General features: G+C 40.8%; 1 protein-coding gene across 1 annotated transcript; it reads right to left on the bottom strand.

Annotated features, from left to right (window-relative positions):
- Positions 1-437: 437 nt before the first annotated feature.
- cplane1 (ciliogenesis and planar polarity effector 1) lies at positions 438-20,474 on the bottom strand. The gene is made up of 50 exons (XM_055040229.1): positions 20,338-20,474; positions 19,997-20,108; positions 19,766-19,901; positions 19,569-19,688; positions 18,900-19,132; positions 18,681-18,784; positions 18,442-18,598; positions 18,237-18,340; positions 17,902-18,084; positions 17,300-17,549; positions 17,005-17,205; positions 16,145-16,899; positions 15,839-16,029; positions 15,662-15,742; positions 15,409-15,573; positions 14,937-15,101; positions 14,635-14,866; positions 14,402-14,538; positions 14,095-14,312; positions 13,599-13,763; positions 13,217-13,358; positions 13,032-13,141; positions 12,789-12,938; positions 12,577-12,688; positions 12,024-12,336; positions 10,888-11,943; positions 10,119-10,252; positions 9,947-10,032; positions 9,811-9,860; positions 9,132-9,354; positions 8,728-9,042; positions 7,983-8,630; positions 7,729-7,886; positions 7,584-7,662; positions 7,426-7,495; positions 6,795-6,929; positions 6,011-6,079; positions 5,858-5,928; positions 5,532-5,757; positions 5,068-5,336; positions 4,843-4,939; positions 4,549-4,719; positions 4,284-4,326; positions 4,067-4,198; positions 2,512-3,997; positions 2,354-2,409; positions 2,111-2,278; positions 1,485-1,618; positions 1,000-1,253; positions 438-876 (listed from the first exon to the last, which is right to left on the bottom strand). The coding sequence occupies exons 2-50, from the start codon at positions 20,075-20,077 to the stop codon at positions 724-726; spliced, it is 10,788 nt and encodes a 3,595-aa protein (XP_054896204.1). The 5' UTR covers positions 20,078-20,108; positions 20,338-20,474; the 3' UTR covers positions 438-723.
- Between the last annotated feature and the right edge of the window lie 3,262 nt (positions 20,475-23,736).

Genomic DNA, 23,736 nt, shown 5'->3' with positions numbered 1-23,736 from the left:
CGGTCCAACAGCGCCATAGCCGTCTTGGAGGACTTCTATTTCGAAGGCAGTGCTTGGTTTACAGAAATAAACGTTTTCAGACCTGGTTTTTGGATCCAATAGTGTCTGAATATCTCAGTATTTCAAGTAGTTGGTTTCAGAATTAAGGAGTCTACAGACCAACAACAGGACATCAAATATTATCCTTTGACAATGAGGGTGCATTGTCAAAGGGATTGGCATAGTATAGTCCATTTAAAGCATTAGAAGGCCAATTTATTAATAGATGTGTTTTGGTTGTTAAAAGTCAAATTTAAATTCATGAAAAGAATGAATGAATGGATTTTAATTTAGATTAAACGTTTTCAATGCTGCATTGTTGTGTAAAAATACATTGATGTAATACTGAGTTATACATAAAAAATGAAAGTATAGGATTCTGTTAAAAGGGCTTATCATTAAAGTACTTTATTTAAATCACAGGTTTAAAGTGAAAAATACAAGAAGCTGTTTAAAACAGTCAAGGAGTATATAAAATAAAAGGCTATAAATATAGAAATATAACATACCATCTGAAATCATTACAAATATAAATGGGAACAAATGTCAGACTGAAAAAAGTTTTTAAGAAAAAATCTACCATTTTATATTTCAGTTTATACAATGTATCCATTAGGCACTTCTGGTACCTTACAACCTATTTTACTATACAGTTGCACTTAATAATAATAATAATTTTTAACATTAACCATCTTCTTCAGCCACCATTCTTTCAATGGCAGTCCAGTCTATTCTGCTTAAGCTGCTTCCTGCGCTGTCAGAGAGATTATCGAGCCAATTCATGCCTGAAACGCCATCTGCGACAGCACCGTCCTGCCCATGTAAAATCCCAGTCACCTAAAAAACAGCCACAAAATAATCATAATTGAGGAACCAAAGTAATTCAAAGTTATATTTCAGTTTATCTCACTACAGTGGAAAAATTCAAATAGGCTATTTTTAGGAAAATGTGACTTTTACCGAGGTGCCAGCCTCCAGTCTGATAAATTCTGTACGGTTCCTCACTTCAGGCTCCTTCACTTGACTATATTCATTCAGGTTCTTTCCTCTTTGTAAAGCAGCTCCACTTGAGAAACTGTTGTCCAACCCAGTTTCTTTCTGTATTCCGACTTGCTGTGCCTCGCTCTGCCTGGCTGCGTAGAGGTTGGATTGGCTCTTGCTGAGTATGCCAGCCCTCGTTACCTGACATAGTTCCTCCGCTGAGAAAAAAGTTACTGAAACAAGAAAATGTTTGACATAGATAAGTCATTTTTATGGAAGTAAGAGAAAAATAAACATAAAAAATGTTGTGAAAACGTGTGTGACACTTTAGAGCAACTATATCAAGGATGGGGGAGCCCAACCAGCCTACAGATTAACTTCATTTTTTTCATTGTTAACGGACCACGAAACAAAATCCCACCACAGCATTGCATGTATCATTTTACAATGGGTGATAACAATACCTGATGGATCATGTCTCAGTCTTCTGCGGAGATCATATGAATATTCACTCTCTGCAGAATAATATAACTGAGATGGGGAACTTCCTGTCTGAGAAGTGGGACTTCTTTCATCAGTGGTTGATACGTTGAAAGGCCTGCAAGAAAAAAAAAATACTACACTTATTACCATACTACATAAGTCTTGTCTACAAGACAAGATACTCTTATCTCAAATGTTGTTGTGCCTAAAAACTGATCATCTCGGGCTGGAAGTTTGACGCTGTAAAAACAATTTATTGTTCCCAACTGTGCAGAAAATTATTAGCTGATTTACTCAGGGACATCCCTGAAGTCATCACTTAAAGAAAATGGCAACCAGACTACAGGAACACAGTGGAATCTACATCAATTATGTTTATTGAGTGGTGAACTTTGAACTTTAAATATCACTTTTCATGGCATTATTTTTGTTTAACAAACTTTCTCTTGACAATTTTCTCATTTTTAATGAAATCTAGTTTAACTTCCAGGAAGGTTGTTAACTAAGATCCAGTTAAGATCTTTGTTCTTAGCTGGAATGCTATCAATCGACATTGATTACTGTTTAAAAATTTCAGATGCTAGATTCATTTCTTAGCCCAGGATACCTAAAAGGGCAGCCAACAGGTGGATTCGAACTCAACCAGGGGCTGTAGAGAAATGGACCTTCACGAATCTGGGAGGAACTTGACCGGGTAGCACGATAAGTGAGAAAGTCATTGGCCAAATGGCAGGCCTCCTCTGTTCTCCGAAAGTACTGTTCAAGAAGCATTGACCTAGTAAGAAAGTAGAGAGTGCAATTTATAAAGGCAAGCATGTTCTCACGTGGCTCAAAGTACAGGGGTACCTACTTTTCTTTTGCCTCTCTGCTAACCCAAATGCTTGCTGCTTTTCTGTTGGGAAAATTCTATGGAAATTTGGGGAGTAGTAATACAGATATTATATCAAACAAAGGTATTGCTCATAGCAAACTGGAATATCACATCCAGAAAAAAAAAACATCTCCCACCTCTACTAAAGAGCCACAGAATGGTTTATGCTCCCTCTCCTTCAGGCTCTGTCTGTGCTGTTTATAAGCAGTCAGTCTTTCCCTTTGTTTCCGTCTCATCCAAATTCTCAGTTCCTTCCTCTCCTCCGCAGAATGCGTCTTTTTCTCTAATGTCCAGCTACGTTCCCTCTGGTCCTGCCTCTTCACGGCTCCTTCCAGCTTCTTCCTCTCCTCTGCAGGAACCGTCCTTTTCTCTAATGTCCAGATATGCTCCCTCTGGTCCTGCCTCTTTACGGCTCCTTCCAGGTCCTTCCTCTCCTCTGCTGGAAGCGTCTTTTTCTGTAATCCCCAGCTACGTTCCCTCTGGTCCTGCTTCCTTACGGCTCCTTCCAGGTCCTTCCTCTCCTCCGCAGGAAGCGTCCTTTTCTGTAATCCCCAGCTACGTTCCCTCTGGTCCTGCTTCCTTACGGCTCCTTCCAGTTCCTTCCTCTCCTCTGCAGGAAGCGTCTTTTTCTGTAATCCCCAGCTACGTTCCCTCTGGTCCTGCCTCCTTACGGCTCCTTCCAGGTCCTTCCTCTCCTCCGCAGGAAGTGTCTTTTTCTGTAATCCCCAGCTACGTTCCCTCTGGTCCTGTCTCCTGACGGCTCCTTCCAGCTCCTTTTTGACCTCCGCAGGAAGCGTCCTTTTCTGTAATGTCCCCTTATGTTCCCTCTGGTCCTGCCTTCTAACAGCTCCTTGAATCTTCTTCCTCTCCTCCACAGGAAGCGTCTTTTTCTGTAATGCCCAGCTATGTTCCTTCTGGTCCTGCCTCCTGATGGCTCCTTGCAGCTTCTTCCTTTCCTCTGGAGAAAGCGTCTTCTTCATTAATGCCAAGCTATGTTCTCTCTGGTCCTGCCTCCTAACGGCTCCTTGAATCTTCTTCCTCACCTCAACAGGAAGCGTCTTTTTCTGTACTGCCCAGCTATGTTCCTTCTGGTCCTGCCTCCTAACAGCTCCTTGCAGCTTCTTCCCCTCCTCTGCAGGAAGCATCTTTTTCTGTAATGCCGAGCTATGTTCCCTCTGGTCCTGTCTCCCGATGGCTACTTCAAGCTCCTTCTTCTCTTCCTTAGGAAACGTCCTTTTCTCTAATGTCCAGCTACGTTCCCTCTGGTCCTGCCTCCCAATGGCTCCTTCTATCTCCTTCCTCTCTTCCTCAGGAAGCATCCTTTTCTCTAATTTCCAGGTATGTTCCTTCTGGTCCTGCCTCTCAATGGCTCCTTCTTCCTCCTTCCTCTCCTCCTCAGGAAACATCCTTTTCTCTAATGTCCAGGTATGTTCCTTCTGGTCCTGCCTCTCAATGGCTCCTTCTACCTCCTTCCTCTCCTCCTTAGGAAACATCCATTTCTCTGATTTCCCGGTATGTTCCCGCTGGTCCTGCCTAGTGACGGCTACTTCCAGCTCTTTCCTCTCCTCCTCAGGAAGAGTCTTTTTCTCTAATGTCCAGCTATGTTCCCCCTGGTCTTGCCTCCTGAGGGCCATATTGTTTGTCAGTAAGTATTTCCATTTAAAATATTAAAAACATTTTTAATATTTGTACCTGTTAAGATGTGAAGTCTGAGAGCCATCCAAATCCCAGTCAGAGGGAGATAAGTAGCCTTCCCTGACCAAGTCGTCTAAGATTTCCATAGTGTCGGATAACGCAGTCTGACTCAGATTCTCATCTTCCCCTCTAAATGTTGAGAAATACAAAACACTGTTTTTTAAAAAAAAGGATGTTTTATGCTTTTTAAGACTCCAGGTATAAACACACTTACTCATTAGATATATCATAGGTTTCATGGAAGTGCTCTTCTTTTCCTTTGGATGAAAGATAACAGAGTTCGTTTGTTTTTTAATAGATTCCTCAAATGACACATAATTATATTAAAACAATAAAGTCTGATGTTACTAAAAGATCCAACACTGCAACTTGCCATCTTGACAAATCAGGGTTAAAAACAACCATCAGTTGAGACTAATGGAGTAACACAAGTTTATCAAGGAAGACAACAAAGATGTTTAAATGAGCTGCATTTCAACCTGGAGCTTGAATGTAGGATGGACCACTACTCTGACTGAACGGAGAGGTTGAATAGTGATGTGACGGTTTTATCGCAGAACTCCCGGAGTCGTCATGAAGCACATGTTCCTCTTCCTGTTCTTTGATCTCATCATATTCCTTCAATGCACGTAAAGGCTCTGGATCCGGAGCTGTTGGGAATAATAATAAAAGCTTTTCAGATTTGCAAAATTTACTTTAAAATCACAATAATGTAAATTGAATATGAGATGGAGTAGCAACTTCTATTACAAGTGAAAAGATTCTGATCCAACCTTTGAGTGGAACAGAGAGTCTGACGCTTTTTTTTACTCCCGTGGTGGCTTTTGGATCAGACTCCCTGTCTAGGAGCTTGTCAATCGTGTTTACCAGCTACACACAAGAAAAAGAAACAGAACAATTAAGCGGACAGTTTCACAAAACGGAAGCACCCTATGCAAGACAACTTATAAATGTTTAAGAAAAATCTAGGCTAGCTTCTACAAAACATCCTTATGTACCATTCTTGAATTGGAAAAGTCCATCTCAAGATTATCAGCAATGTTCTGTAAAGCAGCCAACTGAGAGTCCATCTCTGACAGGCGGGAGGAGAACCAGGCTGTGGGAGGCGCTGAAGGAGCTCTGTCAGGGACGAGGCTCTGCGCCTTTATGGAAAGCCAGATTTCAGATGAATCCTCCAATGCGTCATCTTGTAAGGTGATTCTCTCTGCAACTCTAGCAGGCTCTGAGGAACTGAATGAAAGAGACACCTCCAGGACATCTGTGGCATCTGATTTTTGTAAGAAAAAACAAACAGATAAAACAGTAAGAAACTCAGTTTTAAGACACATTGGATAGATTACACACTATTTTGTGTTGTTCTATTGCAGAAAATCCCAGTAAATTGCAAAGATGTTTGTAGCTGCTATGTGAAAAAATGTTCAGGGATATGAGTATTGTTGCAGCTGTAAAATTTGCAAGAAACCTGCGGTAGTTCTGGGTTCCTGAAGATTGTTTGTAACTGGTACTGAGGATTGTGCCTCAGCTTCAGCAGCTGAGCTGATGACAGCGGTGGCCAAAACATGGAGCTGAGCAGGAGTTGGTGAAGAAGAAATATCTGCTGCTTCTGAGCCAGGACATGGCAGCAAATCTTCAGACTGCCTCACATCTTCCAGATCCAAGACACTTATAAACTGGCGTCCACCAAGATCCTGACAAATAACAACAAAAAGGTGTAAAATGTACAGCTTTTTTTGTCAGAATTCAATGAGAAATGATTAACATATATGCATTGTTTGAGAGGACTCTTACCAGAAACCTCTCTGATTTCTGCTGGTTCTCCACTTGAACAGGAGCTTCTGGGAAATTGTGAGAACTTTGTACTAAATTGAAAAAACACTCACGTAAGCCAAATTTTTAATTCTAAAAAACATTAAAGTCGTGCATCATTCCACATTAGCTTACTTTTTGGACTGCCAGTCATTGTAGACGTCTGGACAGAAACAGATTTCTTCTGAAGTGTGGGAGCAACAGCTGAAAGAACAAGTTTATATTCTGTCAGGTTCTGTGTTTTTCTGTGTTTTAATTCCGAGTTTCTGTGTCCTGAGTCTCCTCGTTGTCCTGTCTTCCCCTTGATTGTGCCCAGGTGTGTCTTGTTCCCCTGATTACCCTCAGTGTATTTAGTCCCTCCTGTGTCCTTTGTTCCTGGTCGGGTCCTTGTCAGATTGTCGTTGTCGTCGCTCGTTTGTTTTGTGCCGCCCTTAAGACCAGTTGCTACTGGTGTGAGCCCTGGCTTCCGCTCAGCCGTGCTGCCTGGCCGCGGACTCTGTGTTTTTGTGGACTTGTTTTCATTAAATATTTCATTATTCACCATATCTGGGTCTCCAGCGCCTGCCTCACCACCTCCACCACCACCATCTCATGACAGAAGGACCCGAAGAGGAACAAAGGACACAGGAGGGACTAAATACACTGAGGGTAATCAGGGGAACAAGACACACCTGGGTACAATCAAGGGGAAGACAGGACAACGAGGAGACTCAGGACACAGAAACTCGGAATTAAACACAGAAAAACACAGAACCTGACATATTCGTAATATTGATAAATTGTAATCTAAACAATTTTGCATTTTGAATTGTGTGAAGCAAAACATATTAAATCTAAATTAACTTAGTTTTACTGTTGGTATTTCTGAATCAGTAGGAACTACATTACAAGAAATGTCCATGTCATATCTGCAAATCACCTGGCTCTGTGTTGGTGAAAGCATCGTGACACTCCGGAGGGCGTTTACTTGTGGAAGCAAAGGCATGGAGCTCGGCGGAAGTGGAGAAAACTTTGTCTATTAACCTCTGACCGGTCAGCAAATGGTCTGAGGAGCCTAGGATTAAATGACCAGAAAATAAATAAGATTTAAAATAGAAAACAAAGTTCTCAGATGACAGATACAATAAAATTTGGTTCACGCATATTTAAGTTCAGTTTGTACAAATGTAAATTTCTTTTTTTTTTCTTAACTAAATATACAGAGGTAAAGCCCCCACACACTTTTCATGTGAAAAATTTATATTGCTTTGCTCCTAATTTTAATTTCAAGAGTTCCTAGTCTGTTTATTCAGTACAAATAGAATCTAAGGCAGATATTTTTTATAATGATCAGGTTGTAAATATGGAACATGCAAAATTCAGAGACTAGTTGAAAGGATAGATGCACTGACAGATGGATAGATGGAAGGAGGGCTAACAGGATAGAAGGAAGAACATCAAGATTAAAGGAAAATAGATGAACAAATGTCCAGACAGGTGGTTTAATGGCACAGGAAACAGGCATCAAGGTATTGGTTTAAGCAGAAAAGTGTTCTTTGTTGTGTGATCACCTGTCACATCCTGTGCAGGTTTGATCGCTTCGGCAACTGTTGCCTCTTCACTTTCAGGGACTTTTGCTGCCTAAAATTATATTGAGGCAAAGATAATGTATGCATAGCTACCATAGGTATTTCAAAATTCCGCTCAAGTTATTGTTGATTCCTTCTACCTCTTTTGTTGGGATGATGGAGACATTTGGACGGAATGAGACTTCTGTGGTGGTTTGCTTTTCCTTTCTTCTCTTCTGCCTGTAGAGTGAAAATGCAAAAAGAGTAAAAGAAAGCAAACAGCTATAGAAGCTTATATTTGATTACCTTTTAGTTGAACTCAAGCAGGGGGTGCTGGTTAGATTTCTAATGCCTTCATCAGAGTGATCTGGTATCTGCAGCTGAGCCTGTCTCAATATTTTCGTAGGAGTCAACTCCATCGTAAGACGAGCCTTTTGTTTTGAAGGAATATTCTGGGGTGCCATCTGTAGTCGTGAAAGATATGCATAAAACACCTAGGTTTACAAAGTTTGGTTCTTTGGATCAATCTTAAAACCTTGAAGAACGTCAGAACTGCTCACCATTTTGGATCCGTACTCAATGTGTAAAAGCTTAATTACTGGAACTTCTGTCATTGGAATTGGAATAAAAGCAGGTATTGCTGTAATTAATTTAGGGAAGTTAAAGCTGGCAGGCGGAGCATCCCGTAACTGCAACAGACGAAGGCCCTGCATTGGTGCAGGTTTTTGAGTCGGAAAAGCAGCAGAATGTAGAGGGAACACTTGACCGAAGAACTGTCCTGTCGGCCCCATCAGGGAGTGAGAACTCCTCAGAGTTGGATCGTGCACAGGATTAAATAGAACATGCTTAGTTGGAACAGAAAACCCATTTCTTTGCTCTCCCCATTTCTTTTTCCAAGTGGATTGATCATAGTGTGTGGCCTTGGGCTGATTGGACTTAAGGTTTGCCGTGTGAGGAGCCTGTGCATGTTGAGCAGCATGCTGTCTGGCACTGCCCTCTGCCATAGCAAAGTGATGGAGTTTAAGTAACTTCAGACCTGACATCTGTGCAGCAGAGTCAGTGTGTACACTGCTGTCACACGGTTGGTGTTGAACAGCGTGACTCCTATCAGCAGTAGTCAGGAGACCGTCTGAAGACGGGATCAGTCTCCTCTTCCCCCTTTGCTGAGTTTGTGGTGACTCTGCTTGGACAGAGAGGGTCTGCATCTCCTGAAAACCAAAACAACGAGTGTGTGAGTGCAGCTTGGAATCAGAGACAAAAACTCGGAATGTACAATCTCCAGAATACTTAGAAAGCTACACCTACACTATTGGTTCTGGGGAGTTGGCTTTGGTTGATGTGATGTAGACCAAGTCCTGCTCCTTGCAGGACAGGCTGGGCTGCAAAATGATATGACCCAATCTGATTCAACTGAGGTTCATTAGACTCTGGTTTTGGCACACAGGTCTGTGTCTGTGACACAGGGGTAGAAGAAGTTTGAACTGGAAAAGCATTTGGCTCAGGGTTTATTCTCGTAGCAGAAGATAAATTCATATTAAGCTGTAAGGAGTTCTGCCGGGCCATCTGGAGACTGGAAAACGTAGCTCCTAAAACCTCATTCATACTCATGTAGTTGATGTGCTGCAAAAACAGGACAGGTGTCTTCAGTATAGAAATTTTACTACATTCATTCAGCCCCACATCTTATCTTCAGTTCAACCTTTCATTACCTGAACTAATCTGAATAAGTCTTCACCCAGACGCTGTCTCATTGTGGAAGTTATCAAAGGCATATTACACGTATAGTCAGCAGGGGGCGCCCCAGCTGTGGAGATTTGTGGCTGGTCAGCAGCAGGGTTGGGGAGCGGAACACCACCCAAAGCAGAAGATTCTGCAGGAGGAGGTTTAGGGTGGATGGCTGAAGGAGCAGGTTCTGAATTAACGGGAGGACATCTGTGGGGGGAAAAAAATAAGATAACAAAAATGATTATTCCGCTTAAGCAGGTTTGCAATGTCTATGTCCACTTCTTTTATCTATAAACTAGAAAAACATCATCAAAATGTATGTTTTATTGACCTCTTTGCAATTGCCACTGTAGAAGATGTGGGTTTAAACTAATTTGTAGATCAAAGTAATATTTGACAATGACATGAGAAGGATGAAATATGCAAGTTGCTAAGACTTTGCCACACTACAAATTCAAATCAACAATCAATCAGCAAGGAAGAAAGAATATATTTAAACAATAAGATCAAATGCACCAAAAGAAAATGAATTGAGTCTGGAATAGAAAAATGATCATGCTCCATTTCTCCTCCTTTTTTAAATCCATACTCAGAAATGTCTGAGTTAAATTCAGTCCTTTTCCAGACTTATATGCACCATGTGAAATTGAATTTGAAACTTACTGGGACGATGAACCAGACACTGAGTAGTCGAGGTCTTCAAGCTTTAAACTCTGAGAGAAACAAAATACCACAATGAACTCTGTTGTATAAACAGAGTGAAAAATGATTATGACCAATATTAACAAGTAATAATCACCATTTCAGGTGAGCAGACGTCTTTAGAGGTGTCCTGAACGGAATCAGAAAGTAACACTTCGACGCTCTTGCTGTTTCCGCTTCTGTCTGCAAATTTAAAGGCACTCCAATAAATATTTACAGTGACAATAAAAAACACACATCTATTTTTATTGTCTTGTGTTTTAACAAACCTTCTCTTTCAGGTGTAACATCCAAGTCATCAAAGGTCTGCTGTGGGGAATGTGGCTCTCTCTGTCGAGAATCAAAGCTGAACTGAACCTCATCAGCCGGAAACAACAGCTCCTTTTGTTCATCTGAGACAGAGCTGAAGAAAAAAAAAAAGATCAGAGTATTCATCTTGCAAAAATTAGGAGGTGCTGTTTTGCTAAATACAACATAAACTCTTTTTTTAAGAGTTGTACTAGTTGAGAGTACAACTCTTAAAAGCATAAATTACGTATCGATACTTATTTTAAAAAAGTGATCAATATTATTAGAGGTAATGGTAAGTACTTAATTTTATTGCTCTCTTGTGTTTTGGAGCAATGAAAATCTTTGCTCTGTGAAATTGTTAAAACCACAAAATGTGGCTTTCATAGCCAATTTTTTGTGCCACAAAAATTTTATATTGTATAATTCTTTACAGCGTTTTCACAAAGCAAAATGCAATACATCTGGGATACAGATACAAATAAATGGAATGCAGTCAATTAATCTTTTGTGAAAAAAGGTTGCCAGTCAAAAGGATTAAAACTGGTTAAAATTATATACAATGCTGGTATTTATGTTATTTCCCAGGTGTTTTAAATCTGGAAATAAGAATTAAAAAAACAGCTGCACAAGACACACATAGTCAATTTTATAACCATGATTTTTTTCAAGAAACCAATATTCTGAATATTCTGCATCTAAATAGCCCTGTGCCACGTCAGAACTGCTTTGCTAACATGTCGTACTCACGGAGCAGTCTCTCCTCGCTGCAGAATATGATCCGGACCAGTGATAGGAGTGTTTGTGGATCCAGGGTAACCAGTATCAACGCTGCTCTCTCTCTCCGTCTTCCGTTCAACGCCTGAATGCAGCACGAGGGGAACAGTCCATTGCATTTCAGGGACTTGGCTGTAGGAGGTGTGGTGCTCAGTTTGGGGTTGAGCAGCATACCTGTGCTCCAACAAACTTAAAGAGATAAGGATAGCAGGTGCTGCGGTTTTTACACGAATCACAACTCCATCATTTTTTTCGTCTGCCGCGACTTTCTTCTTGTTACCATGATGCCCCAACAGTATCCTTCTATCGGCCCAACGCACCATCCACTCCAGCAACCTGCCCAGCTCTGGAAACTGGGCCTCTAACTCTGGATCCAGGCCCTGCTGTAAGTCAGTCACAGCTTCAACAGATGATGAGAAGCCAGGCGAGGGGTTTTCCGTGATCAAGGCATTCTGGACAAGACTGGTTTCAGAGCCAACACTGGCTTCCTTTAGTCTTGCTGAAGAGACGTTTAGTTGCCGGTGACCGAACAAACCTTTCTGCTTCTCGGTTCTCCGCCCAACAGAAAGGCTGCTCCTGAAAACGGGAGCTTCACTCCAAACGGAAGAAGTCTGCGGTTCAGGCATCACGTCTTGTTTCATAGGTTTGTAGCAACAGCCTGCTCTGAACACCGATGGAGGCTTCCCCAAGTGTTTTCTCTCTTGAAGGTGTCCACCTCTTTGACGACGATGTATACTTGAGACTACATCAAATGTTAAAGAATGCAACTCCTTCTCCCGTAGTTGAGAGCAGAAGCCTTTCAGCAAAGGGATCTCATCGCCACAGTCCATCCCATCAGCAGCGTCCTTCTCTAGGACATAGCCAAGGAAAAGCTCTAGGAAATTTAGATACTCCTCGTCTTCCAGCTCAAACTCCCAGGACCCGACCGCTGGCAAAGGAAGCTGCTTCTTTTCTCTCTCTCCACTTATATTGGCGTTTCCTTTAAGGACACTGTCCGTCTTAAATGTCATCTTCTGACTATCTTTCTTGCTGTTAAGAAGTCATAATATGATAAGAAAACAACACAAAATAGATAATAGCAGCGTTTCTGTCTCCTTCACTTCTCCTACCTGCTCATGGCTGCATGCTGCCGTTTAGTTGAGATGGTCTCAGATGTATTCACTGCTGTGTCTGCGTCGCTGTACACTGGCTGGTTAAACTCGGTCACAGTGCTGGTGCCCACAGTTGTCCCCAGGGACAGCTGCTCTGATGCGGCCGTGTCGGTTCGTCCCCCTCTGTCCTCCTGTTCCTCTACTTTCTCCCACAGATGGAGCACAGGTGGGGCCAAGTGCCTCCGCAATCGCGCCAAATGTTTCCTCCTGTGTCTTTTTCTACCTTGAATAAAAATCATCATCAATTCCTCCTCGTCTTCTCCCCCTTCTCCTGAAAAATAAAAGGAAACATGAAAAGGGGGGGTCATATGGCTCCAATTTCATGCGAGGCTGCAACACAAACATCATTTAGTCATAGTCAACCTTTCACATGGCTCCAATATGCTTTTAAATTTCCAGCTTTAAATTGCAAAATAAATGCTTTTGTCAGATAAACAAGATTTATATATGAGAGCAACAACTCGTCAGATATTTAAAGCCTGCCTACAGGCTTTTAAGGAAGCATTTGTACCAAGAAGGTTGCACTGGCCAAGTCTCTGCAGGAGTAACTTATACTTCTCTCTTAAAGACACCCTGACTGACTCTTCCTCCTGTGGAAAGGCTCGAACCAGCGTGTCTGCCACCTACAGGCAAGAAGAACCAAGAATAAAAAATGTCCAAACTCAAAATCAATCCTTTTTTTTTTTTTGCTCTTGAAAGTATAACAGAATTAGAACACATTACCAAGGAGACAGGAGGTAGCTCAGACAGAAGACTGAGTATTATGTCCTGAAGGACCTCCTCTTCACTGAGGAAGTGAGAGAAAGGCAGAAGGCGACAAGCCCAGTGAAGAGCGGTAACATTGGCTGAATTTCCTGGTGAATCCTCTGGGATCTAAAAGACAAACGTACACATTCCGTCAGCACTAAGGACAAATTTAACAAATTTAACGTTACCTAGGTTCTATAGGTAACGTTATTGTAATACCACTTCCTCTCCGTCACGTTGTCTGGCAGCCTGATACTTCCTGCAGTGAAGGGAGAGCTGATCCCTGACATGAAGCATCCAGCATAAAGCGCATAGCTCTCTGAAACAAACTTAAGGAAAATAAATAATGATTAAGATGATATTAAGCTATTCTCATTCTATTCACTTCAATGTAGCTGTATTACTGATGGTTTGGATGATATCAGGGTCCAGGTCTTTATTAGAGTCCCGTTTGAAGAATCCAGAACGGCTAATCAACTTCATCAGTCCCTCAGGAAAAGTTTTCTCCTCCTGAGCAGCTGATGGGTAGGAATACTTCTTCTTGATCTGCAGACAATGCCAGATATTTTAGCAATTGAATATATCAAAAACATAAAAAATTGGCTTCTGGCAATATTTAATATTTTGTTTTTTTTTCTTTGAGTTAAAAGACTGTGAAAAATAAGCAACTGATCAACCTCCTTATTTATCTCAAGAGAAAATAAAGGAAAAGAAATTTATTGAGAACTACCTAAAACCTTTTTTTTCCCCCATCATAACAATAAACCAAAGCTTTTAGAGACTCACCTTGTGCAGGATGTGTCTAGCACGGCGCAGGCAACTGATATACCATTGTGCAGCAGGGCGGCAACAATGGGCAGATCTCAGAAGCAAGGGTAATCTTTGGAGAACTCCAGAGACTTTGTGACGACAGACAAGTTCAGCAAATTGCCCCATTTCACACATTTGGTCCTGAAAATAAAACATCCAATGTCTAACCTTGTTACATGTATAGACCCTGTAAAACTCCTTGAGCTTTTTCACAATTTCTGCCATTACAACCACTAACTGCAACTTATTTTTAGGGATACTAAGTGACTCATCAACAGAAGACCAGAAGAAGATCAAAAAGGAGATCTGTCATTTTACTTTCACTTCACAATCGTGCATTTTCTTGTATTGCTCTATCATACGATGAAACATAGGGGTGTGACATGAAAAAAGCTCACACTATATGAATATTTGAGTTTGAATATTGAACATTGTGAACTAAAAGTAAAACTAGACATTGTCAGTACTGTACCTGTGTGTTTGGAGAAGGCTGTGGGCAATACAGAGGTGGTGAAGGTAGGTACACTTCATCGGGTACCAATGTAGGCATTAACAAGCACATGTCTTTAACCGTGTCCAGCAAGGTTGACAAAGGAAATGACATGACATTCACTCCTGCCATGGCTGAAGCTTTCAGAATCTCGTGCACAGAAGCCTGTAAAACCTCCCAGTCTTCTCCTTCCATCGGATCTTAGAAAATGTGGAAAAAAATACCAATGTTAGCTGAAACATTTAAGCCCTACAGAGCTCTTTTATCTAATAATTGTTTTTTTTCCAACCTGTAAAGCTGTCATTCCCGTCTTTATCTGTCCACTCTCGTGAATTGGTTTTGCTGCCAAGAAGATCCCTCAGCTCAGATTGAAAAATGCTTTCTGGCTGTAACTCTTCTGGCAGGAGAAAATCTCTCCTTCTGATTCTGTCACAAAGTCAACAACTGAATATTTTCTGACAGAAATATGATCATTTCATGCATACTGTTCTTTATTTGCACATTTGGTGCTTTTAAACTTACTGAGTAAAGTCAAAATGTTTTGCACTGTAAGTAGTGTATGCCAAGCTTAGAGTCACTGCAGTTTTCCAGTCGCCCAGATGAGACGCCAACCACACGGCCTCAGGCAGGAGACCCCCCAGCAGAAGCAAGTCCTGAGCATAGTCCACCGTCCAAACCTCTGACAGGTGTTGCTGCCGAATTGCCTTAGCCACTTCTTCTTGGCACAGGGACACCAAACGGCCAAAACTCGAAGCTGAAGAAGAATCAAGGTATCACCATGACGCAACCTTCATAAAGAATCTATTAAACTTTCAGAAACACACCAAGGGGTAGGTGTATTGGAGGCAGGATTGCCACATTATGAGCAGGCAGGATGAAGAGCGGCTGGTTGGTGAAGTAAGCGGCCATGAATCGTCCGAGGGCCTGAATTACTGCACAGGCGACATCACTGGGAAGATCAATCGGCAACCAGGGGCAAGGAAGAGGATCTGTTGAAGCACACAAACCCAAGGAAAGAAAAATAAAGTTTATTTTCCTCTAACTTATCTTTCACACATTATCACAGTATAACTATAGCTATGTGCTGCACTGCACCCTCTGTAGTTGCCATATTTCAAACAACATTCAGTGATGTATTTGTGCATGTTCGTGAGGATGAAAACTTTTCTGAAACCTATCCTGGATTTACTGTATTATTTTTTTTGAATGACGTGGCAGAGAGTTTTATTTTTAAAAAGACCCAAGTGCTTGTATGCAAGGCCTAAGACTATGAAGCTACTTTTATTTAGATCTGACCTGAAATGCCAGTGAAGTTGTCAGTCCGGTTTCCAGCTCTGAACAAAATCAGTTGAGCCATGTGGTCCCCAAACTCCTGGGCTTCCCTGAGTTGGTACTGAGATAACAGACTATACAGGAGCGCCAGACAAAGGCGCGTCTCCTGGAAGACACTACGGTTGCCGCCTAAGAGAAACAATTATTAAACTATTCAAACTTAAAATGGCTTTTTAGAATAAATGGTTAATCCAAAAACTGAAGTTATAGTCCTTACCTTTGCTGGCCTCTTGACAGATCTGTAACCGTAACATTTGGGCACTTTGAGAGTACAAGCCGCAGAGGAAAAGGTGCTCACCTAAAAGAAGTACATTTAAATATGAACACCAACATTTACAAAATTTAAAAAAGTGCAAAGCTTATAAACAAAATCAAAACCTTCCACGCAAGTCACCTTGGTAACTCAGCAGTGATTGACCCTCTTCCAGATTATTTCCTGTTGCCTGGAGAGCGGTCTGGATCTGGCATGTGATGACAGAAAGCTTTTGCTCCTCTTCTTCCGAACCGTCACAGTCTTTAAACCTCTTCAGCTCCTCTGCATACTGCTGAGCTACATTATACACACACTGCCATACTCCCAACAATCTGTCCAGAAACATTTTAAATGACAGTGGTTGTCAACTTTTTGAGGCAGTCGTGAACTCAAATAATCTTTTATCTGGTATTTGAAAGCTAACTCAACAGCATAAGCTGTGCGTACCTGCTTGAAGGCCGCTGAGGAACTGGTAATGCCTGATGTTCAAAGGCAGATGGGCCTGCATTCACATCCTGCAGCAGAGGAATATGGTGAACATCTGAACACCGCAGATGCAGCTGAGAAGATAAAAACTCCTCCTCAGAAGACCAGAAAGTTTTATGCTCTAAGATATAAGTCTGGTCAAGAGAATCTGATATCAGGCGTAAGATCTGCATTATTCTGGACAAACTTTGAGATGATACAAGGGACTGGCCAGTCAGACGGACATTGGGCTGAGGGGTCAACAGAAGGTGCACTATCCGTTCACTGAACTCCACCATCAGTCCCAAGCAGTGCTGTCCACCTGAGGAACAGCCGTCCCAACAAAGGAACGAGAGGAGAGCTTTTATGAGGTGGAGCAACCTTCCAAAAACAGGGCTATTTTTTTCTCTTGGGGGCACCAAGTGGAGCAGAGCGGCAAACCAAACCGCGCAGCAAAGTGTATGCTTCAGAAGAGCAACTCTGTGTTCGACTGCATCTCCTATTGACATGGCAAAAGCCCAAGCAGTGAGAAGCTTCCTCTGAATCTTTCCCAGCTCAGAGTAAAGACGATTTTTCTTCTCTGGCTGTGTCTTGTAATTTGAATCAACTCCAAATTCATTGTGAGTATCCACAGCATGGAGAGTGTCAAACATGGAGGCGAACTCCAAACGGCCTCCCTCCTGCCCATGAGAACCAGCAGGAAGTCCTTCTAAATCAGAGTCTTCTTCAAAGAGAGCCTATAAAATGACAAAACGGATAATTAAAACATTTACCATATCAAAATCAACCTTCTTCCATAGAATCAAAAATCATGTCGTCTATAAAAAAAAAAATCATAATACCTGCATGTTCTCAAGAAGCTCCTTAGTGCCACCCAGTGTCTGCTGGTCCTGAAGGAAAAGCGGCAGCCTGGTTGGATCTGTTGCCACTGAATTTGTGGACTCTGACACTTTGGGCTGACATGTAGCAACAGCACTGACCTCCTCAAGGCTGCTGTCTGAATTAAACCAAGACACAGACTCTAGCCAAACCTTCACGTGAGCCTGCAAACAGAGATAAAAATGGTAAAATTAAGTCAAGGACATTTTTTTTTTTAAAAAGACACCTTAGCTGTAGGAAATTTTCACCCATAACTACCTGGGATTTTTCTAATTTGCAGCTGGTTTTCTCAAGATCTGCATAGGTTTCTTTTAGAAGTGCTTTCAGGAACAGGGCAGGCGAAAGTTTGTCCTGCACCTTCATAACTGTAGCCATGTAGCCATCAGACACAATGAGATATGGAAGCCGCGGATGCCAGGTGACAGAAAACCGCTGTCTCAGGAGGTCACGCACAGACAAGCTGGAGCTGGAAAGAGAAGCTTCTCTATTCTCTGCAGACAACGGTGGTCTGTAAGGAAGATGCACAGTCATCATAAACTTTACACATACATTCTCACTTTACATCTAAATAACTGATAAGAGATAGAAAATACTAAAGGAAAATTAAAGGTATTTTTCTATTTCATTTTAGAAGTAAAAATCTGAAATGTGTTGCATGAATGTATTCATTTTCCCCTCAGTCAATGATATGTATATTCATAAAAACATAAGGCAAATCACACTTTTCAGATTAAAAACAAAGTATCATTTAACTGTGACTGAACAACTGTAAATGTATTTATTTTGGGCTCAAATAAATACATTTTAGTTTGTTGTTTAATAACAAGTATAACATTTAATAGCTTAAAATTTAAGTCTACCGGTAAGTGACCAGCGGATGCAGAGGCAGGAAGTGTGCAGGACCAAAATCCACATTGCAACCAAAGCTCGTCAGGGTGAGAAGCCCGCCGAGGCGAGCCAACACCAAGAGGGAGCCCCTTTTCAAGACGCAGGCAAAGAACAGGCCTTCTGCTGACCAGCTGACACTGCTGACCCAGTAGGACCTGATAGGTTCATGAAAAACACAAACATGTTATAAACTTGTGACACAAAGTAAAAAATAACAGTCTAGGTGTGATACTATAAACACAGTTATAGTACGGCAGAGAGTTAAATTTTGCATAAGTTATTCTATTACATAATTCCAGATGCTGACCTGACATATTTTGATGGGATATCAAGCTTCTTGCTTCCACATCCTCCCAGGTCACTTGAGACTGAAACAAAATTCTGTGTGCTCACAAAAAGGACCTGTGTGTCCTGGATTCAAAAACACAACATACATATTTTTTGGAGTTGTTCTTATGAGTAAGTATAAGAGTTGTTAAGTCAGAAATGTATTAGAAAGGCCTGGTGTCAACCTTTGGCTTCCTCTGGTTCAGTACGATGGCCAACAGGCGTCCATCTGGAGAAAACGCTGGCACCAAGGCCCCTCTGGACTTCACTGGCTGGCAGGGTGGGCACAGATGAGACATGGGATATGTCTTACTAGCCCACTGTATACTGTAACCAATAGAACTGCAAAGAGAAACGTGTTCCTTTCATCAAATCATAAATGAAAATCTGGTATACCACTATAATAATGTCACTGTTTACTCACCCCACCGTCATATGACCTTGGCTCCACTGGATTTTTAGAATAGTGACAACAAGCTGCTTTCCAGAGGTGAAAACAAATGCTGATAAGCAAATGTCAGCCATACTCTAGAACAAATGAATACCACACATAGTGTAAGGGCAATACAAGATAAGAATGGAGCATCAAAATTGAATCATGGACCAAAATAAGACATAAATATATTTAATTCTCAGTGTGGACCTCTGTCTTTACAAAGATGGTATGCTGGGATGCTTCTTTATCATTTGAAGACGGCAAAATGGTTTCTTCAAGTGGCAGTAAATGAGCCCACCGCCCTTTGACAGCGCCATCTCGCACGCCTGGAAAATCCCTCCCCTCTGTGCACTCCCACAGGAACACCTGCCCAGTAATGACAGCCAGAAGAACCCTCATCCCATCGCATGAAACCTGAAGACACAACTTTAGAGAATTTCCTGTGAATACAAAAACAAGTTCACCGTGAATTAATTATTAAGTGCATTTGTACAATCTACAGAGGCCTCAAAAATATTGTAAAATTAAGTAAATGAGATGCCAACCTAAAACAAAAGCATTTACCCCTTGATCTTACATGTTTCTGAAACTGATCTAGAAATAAAACTATAAAAGGAATGGTTCATTTGTATTCTCCCCTCTTAACTGTAATGCTTTCAAATTAGACCCAGTGCAACAAATTGCAATAATTAAGTGAAAACATTTGGAAAAGTTCTAGGAGTGTGAATTATTTTCCCAGGCACTATATATCTTACTACATAATGTAGGTCGTTATTACAAGAATGATAAATTCTAGTAACAACTCATTTAATTTTAGACTTGTCTGGTTTAATTTCACCTCTCTGCCTATATATGAGGGTCTTATGCAGCACCAACCTTGAGCAGAGTCGATTATCTGAACTACTTCTGGCACTGCTGCTGCAGTCTTCAGTAAATCTTTATCTCTGTTCCACAAAAACAATTCTCCTGACACCAAAAGTCCACACAGCCACATCCCTGATAAAATGATAACAGCAACGAATGATTAGAATTAGTAATATTGGAATTTATTCGCTTGATCAAACTAAACTTACCATTGTGAGACGAGGTCATTTTCACCACACTGCTGAGCAAAGGATGTAGTTTTGGCATCTTTTTCTTGGTTCGACCAGACATCATGTTGATCTCACTGATCCGTTTGTCATCTAACAGGAAAACAGACTCCTTTTCCTAAGGAGCAAAGTCACTAGGTCATGTTCTTTGCTAAATTCCCTTTAACTTATTAGAAAATATGTTATTTATTCTCAACAGAAAACACGCATCACCTGCCCAAGCCAGCAGAATCGCGGCCATGGTTTCTTCCGTTTGATGCTAGATGACAAAACAACCTCCAACTTCAGCTCCATCTCTTTTTCCTAAAGGCTCTTTCGGAAAAGACTGAGAAAGAGTAAACCGACACCGATAAAACATTGATTAATAAAATCAATATGCACTTAAGTACGTCGAAGAGTTATTGTTTGCGTTGATAGTTTAAACAGAGCCGAACAGACCAGATTTAACGGTTCATGTTAGCTACCTAGCCAAATGTGTTGACGGTCAGCGGAGGCAGTAAATTCGCCATTAAAATTACAGCCTGATTATTTTTAACCAAAGCAGGCATACTCACCGACTAAACCCGTATGAAACGACTTGTGAGCGTCTTATGTTCCGGTGGCATCTCAAGAAATAACGTAGATAAAGCTGAAATCTTTCGAAAATCCCTCCGCTCCGTAAACTCGGGTTGTTTCCCATGATCCACTGGGAAGGAAGCTATGGCCCGTTACCGCGGAAACGCAACCGGATGTAGCTGATGCCTTGTGGAAAACAACAGGAGAATAATTTAAACAGCTAAAAGACTGTTTGAAGTATTGATTTTCTACTTTTTATTAGAAGCATCACTTCTATTTTTTCTTTGTGTTTTCTTGTGTTTTCTTTCTTTGATTTTACACCAATTTTCATACAGCATTGCACTCCTTTTTGCCAGCAGATGGCGGCATACTACCACATCAATTATTTTCACATCCTGACAAAAAAAAGACTTTTAAATGCAGATACCAGCATCAAAACCTTTGTGTATTCTATCTTTTAGCCACTGCAGATTTGTTTGATCAAGGACATTTTTTTTTCAGAAGGAATTCTCAGTCCTATCAGCAATCTGAATTTGAGAAAGCACTAAAATGAAATCTTTTAATCAATATGCTTCAAGTTGTGTGTATCCTCCAGCAATAAAGTCTATTGTTGGCTTGTTAAAGAGAGTTATTAGGTCTGCCCTCAGGCCTACTGCTGGTATTTAATAACCCCTGCACTGCCTCAGTTTCATCATGATGGAGCTGATGGCTGCCACTGGTAATAGGTGGAAGTGGGGACTTTGCCCAAACTTAATTGGTTCATTTGCCTCATCTTGTCAGCTGCAAATGTGTAATGTTCTGCTATTGCATGGGAATGACAGAAGGGGGAGCTCTTCATAAGTATGTGACTAAGATATGCTGTATGAGAAAAAGAAGAAGAGAAGAGTAAAGAGAGAACTGCAGCTGAACTACGTCTCATGCTGCTTATTTTCTACTATTTGAGTATAGCACCACCACAACAAGATGGAGCTCTTAATTTATGTCACTTGCAGGTTTATTCTGCTCCGAAGAAGATCTAAAGAGGGAGAGTTTGATAACATGTGAAGGCATGATGACACCGCCGTAACAAAGCCGTAGCATCTCACAATAGAGATGTTTGTCACTAATTTTAACAAGCGTATTTGGAAATGTATCTTTAATCCAGCCTGTTTAGCAAATAGGGGATTCCTCAAATCTCATGTTTTAAGTAGAAAAACATCAGTGTTATGATGGCCTAGTGCTTCTTTAGCACGCTCAAAGTAGACCACTCTTATTTGCAATTTCACAACTTGTAATTAATTTGAGAGCAATCCCTTGTCTTCATCCTCCCCATTCAATACGTCAGTGAGAGAACATCAGTTGGCATGGTAACCCCATTTGCCATCTGCAGACCTCATTCATACTGAAAAATGACACTTGGGGAGCTGTCAAGAGACAGTTCAGTATTCCTCTGCAACAGCGGGTCAGAGTCTGTCTGCAGTAAATCTCAGATCTTTGGAGTGTGTGCAGGCGTCTTGTCTTTGAAGATAACAAACTGGTGTTTTTGAAGGGTTTGATTTGTACCCAGTATGGTTGCATTTATATGTTCCATAGTTTTTTTGGGGGGGGGGAATTCTTCAAACTGCCAAGTGCAGAGGAAAAGACTTTGTGGCAAAGACAAGCCTTTTTTTTCAAGTGTAGTTCACTTTTATGGTTAAAGAAAAGAAGAAAAGTTACAGAGGACAAATTTACCAGGTATATCAGAGTTTAAACTAACTTTTTCTTGTTGAGAAAAAGATTTCTAATAGTGTCATACAACTATTTGAGCACTGTCAAAATGAATAAAATCAAGAACAATTTGTTTGAGACATTAATAAAGGTTTCTGACACATTATAACTTACTTTCTTTGATGGATGGAGACAATAATTAGCTTTTACGATGCCCGTTTAAGACTTTTTTCCCACCTTCTGCTAAAATAACACATATGAGAATATCAGCACCAGTCCCCGGTGCACTCATCTCTCTTTCAAGCAAAATAATTGAAAACATCCAACTGCGAAATGGTGTGCTGTTTTTATTAAGAGGAGAGTGCATTGCATTTGGCTCATGGAGAAACAGTTAAGATGTTTCGACTGATCACAATGGCTCAGTTGTTGCTAATGACATTAATAATGACTCCATTCTAATCATGTGTTGCAGTAAGACAGGAGACCGTAACATTGAGTTGGCATGTACCAGCCATAAATGACATCAGGTCCCTGAAGCTAAAGCATGTAACTGGAACGCAGCCATTATTTCACTCATCTAGGTTTTATGCACTAATACACATTTCTCCACATCAAAAACCCCATTATATTTATGAGTTTAGAGACCCAGAAATTAAGATGTGCATAATAACCTCTCTGTAATGTAGATATATCATGCTGTGGTGTCATTACATTTACAGCATGCTACGGGAATCTCACAAGATTTAAGGTTAGTGAGGAGTCAACCATTGTCTGCTACTCATCTTTGACTGCATTATTGTCCTGTCGTCCTTAAAAGAAACAATAAATCAGGCTGTTAAATTGATAAATGGATTGATTTTGAGTGTAACCACTCAAGGACCAGAGCCAACCCAAAGCCAAAGGGAGATAACTGACTGATACGACCTCCAGGCCAGAAGTTTTGTTTTGTTTATCTGGTTGCTGTAGTTCATTGTATTTCTTTTACATTTGTCTTGTCTTTAACTCATGTTCCTGAATTTCTTTGTCTCCTTTTAATCTTTTTTTCATGTTGATTTGGTTCAGTCATGTCCAATTTAGTTTTTCATCTGATGCTCTTTTGGCCCTTGCATGTTTTCCAGTTCTCCACTGAATTTCTTGAGTTTTTGCTGCTTTATAGCTTTTCCTCACCATTTTATCAGTCTTATCTGTCCCCACTCTAATAAGTGCCCTTCAGGTGTTTGGCTCCATGTTTTCAAAACTCTTTTCTGTGTTTTCATGTGTATCACCAGGTTTTTTGACACAGTGACAAACTGTTAATCTGAGGAAATAAAAATAACAGTTGTGAAGTGATGATTTCATTTATCAGGAAAAAAGTTATCTAAACTGTCCCCACCCTATATGTGACTATGATAAATTTGACAGCAACAACTGATATAAGTCGTCCACTCTTCTTTTCAGAATAGCTGTAATTCAGGCACAGGATTTTTTTTTTTTCAGTCATCCAAAAATTGTCTTCCTGGTATGTTTAGGATCGCTGTACTGGTGAAACACCTGCTTGAGCTTGAGGTCATAAAATAATGACTGAAAATTTTTTGGCAAAGAGCAGAGGTCTGTCAAATAGGGGGAAATGTTCAATCTCGTGTTCTTTATACTCAGCAAACTATACACTGAAAGGATCTAAATTGATTTGTGAAACTGTTATGAATCTTCTCAAGGGCACCAAGTCCATGCAC

Source organism: Poeciliopsis prolifica, unplaced genomic scaffold (assembly GCF_027474105.1).
Source record: "Poeciliopsis prolifica strain line A6 unplaced genomic scaffold, Auburn_PproV2 SCAFFOLD015, whole genome shotgun sequence".
NCBI classification, from domain to species: Eukaryota; Metazoa; Chordata; class Actinopteri; order Cyprinodontiformes; family Poeciliidae; genus Poeciliopsis; species Poeciliopsis prolifica.
Note: the sequence above shows the minus strand (reverse complement) of the source record. Positions and strands in the feature narration are given on the sequence as shown.

Coding starts and splice junctions, on each gene's coding strand:
- cplane1 (XM_055040229.1), bottom strand. CDS start 20,077: ATGGAGCTGAAGTTGGAGGTTGTTTTGTCATCTAGCATCAAACGGAAG. Junction 16,030..16,144: donor CCTCAGCGGCCTTCAAGCAG/GTACGCACAGCT, acceptor GTTTCTGGACAG/ATTGTTGGGAGTATGGCAGT. Junction 13,142..13,216: donor TGATATCATCCAAACCATCA/GTAATACAGCTA, acceptor ATTTTCCTTAAG/TTTGTTTCAGAGAGCTATGC.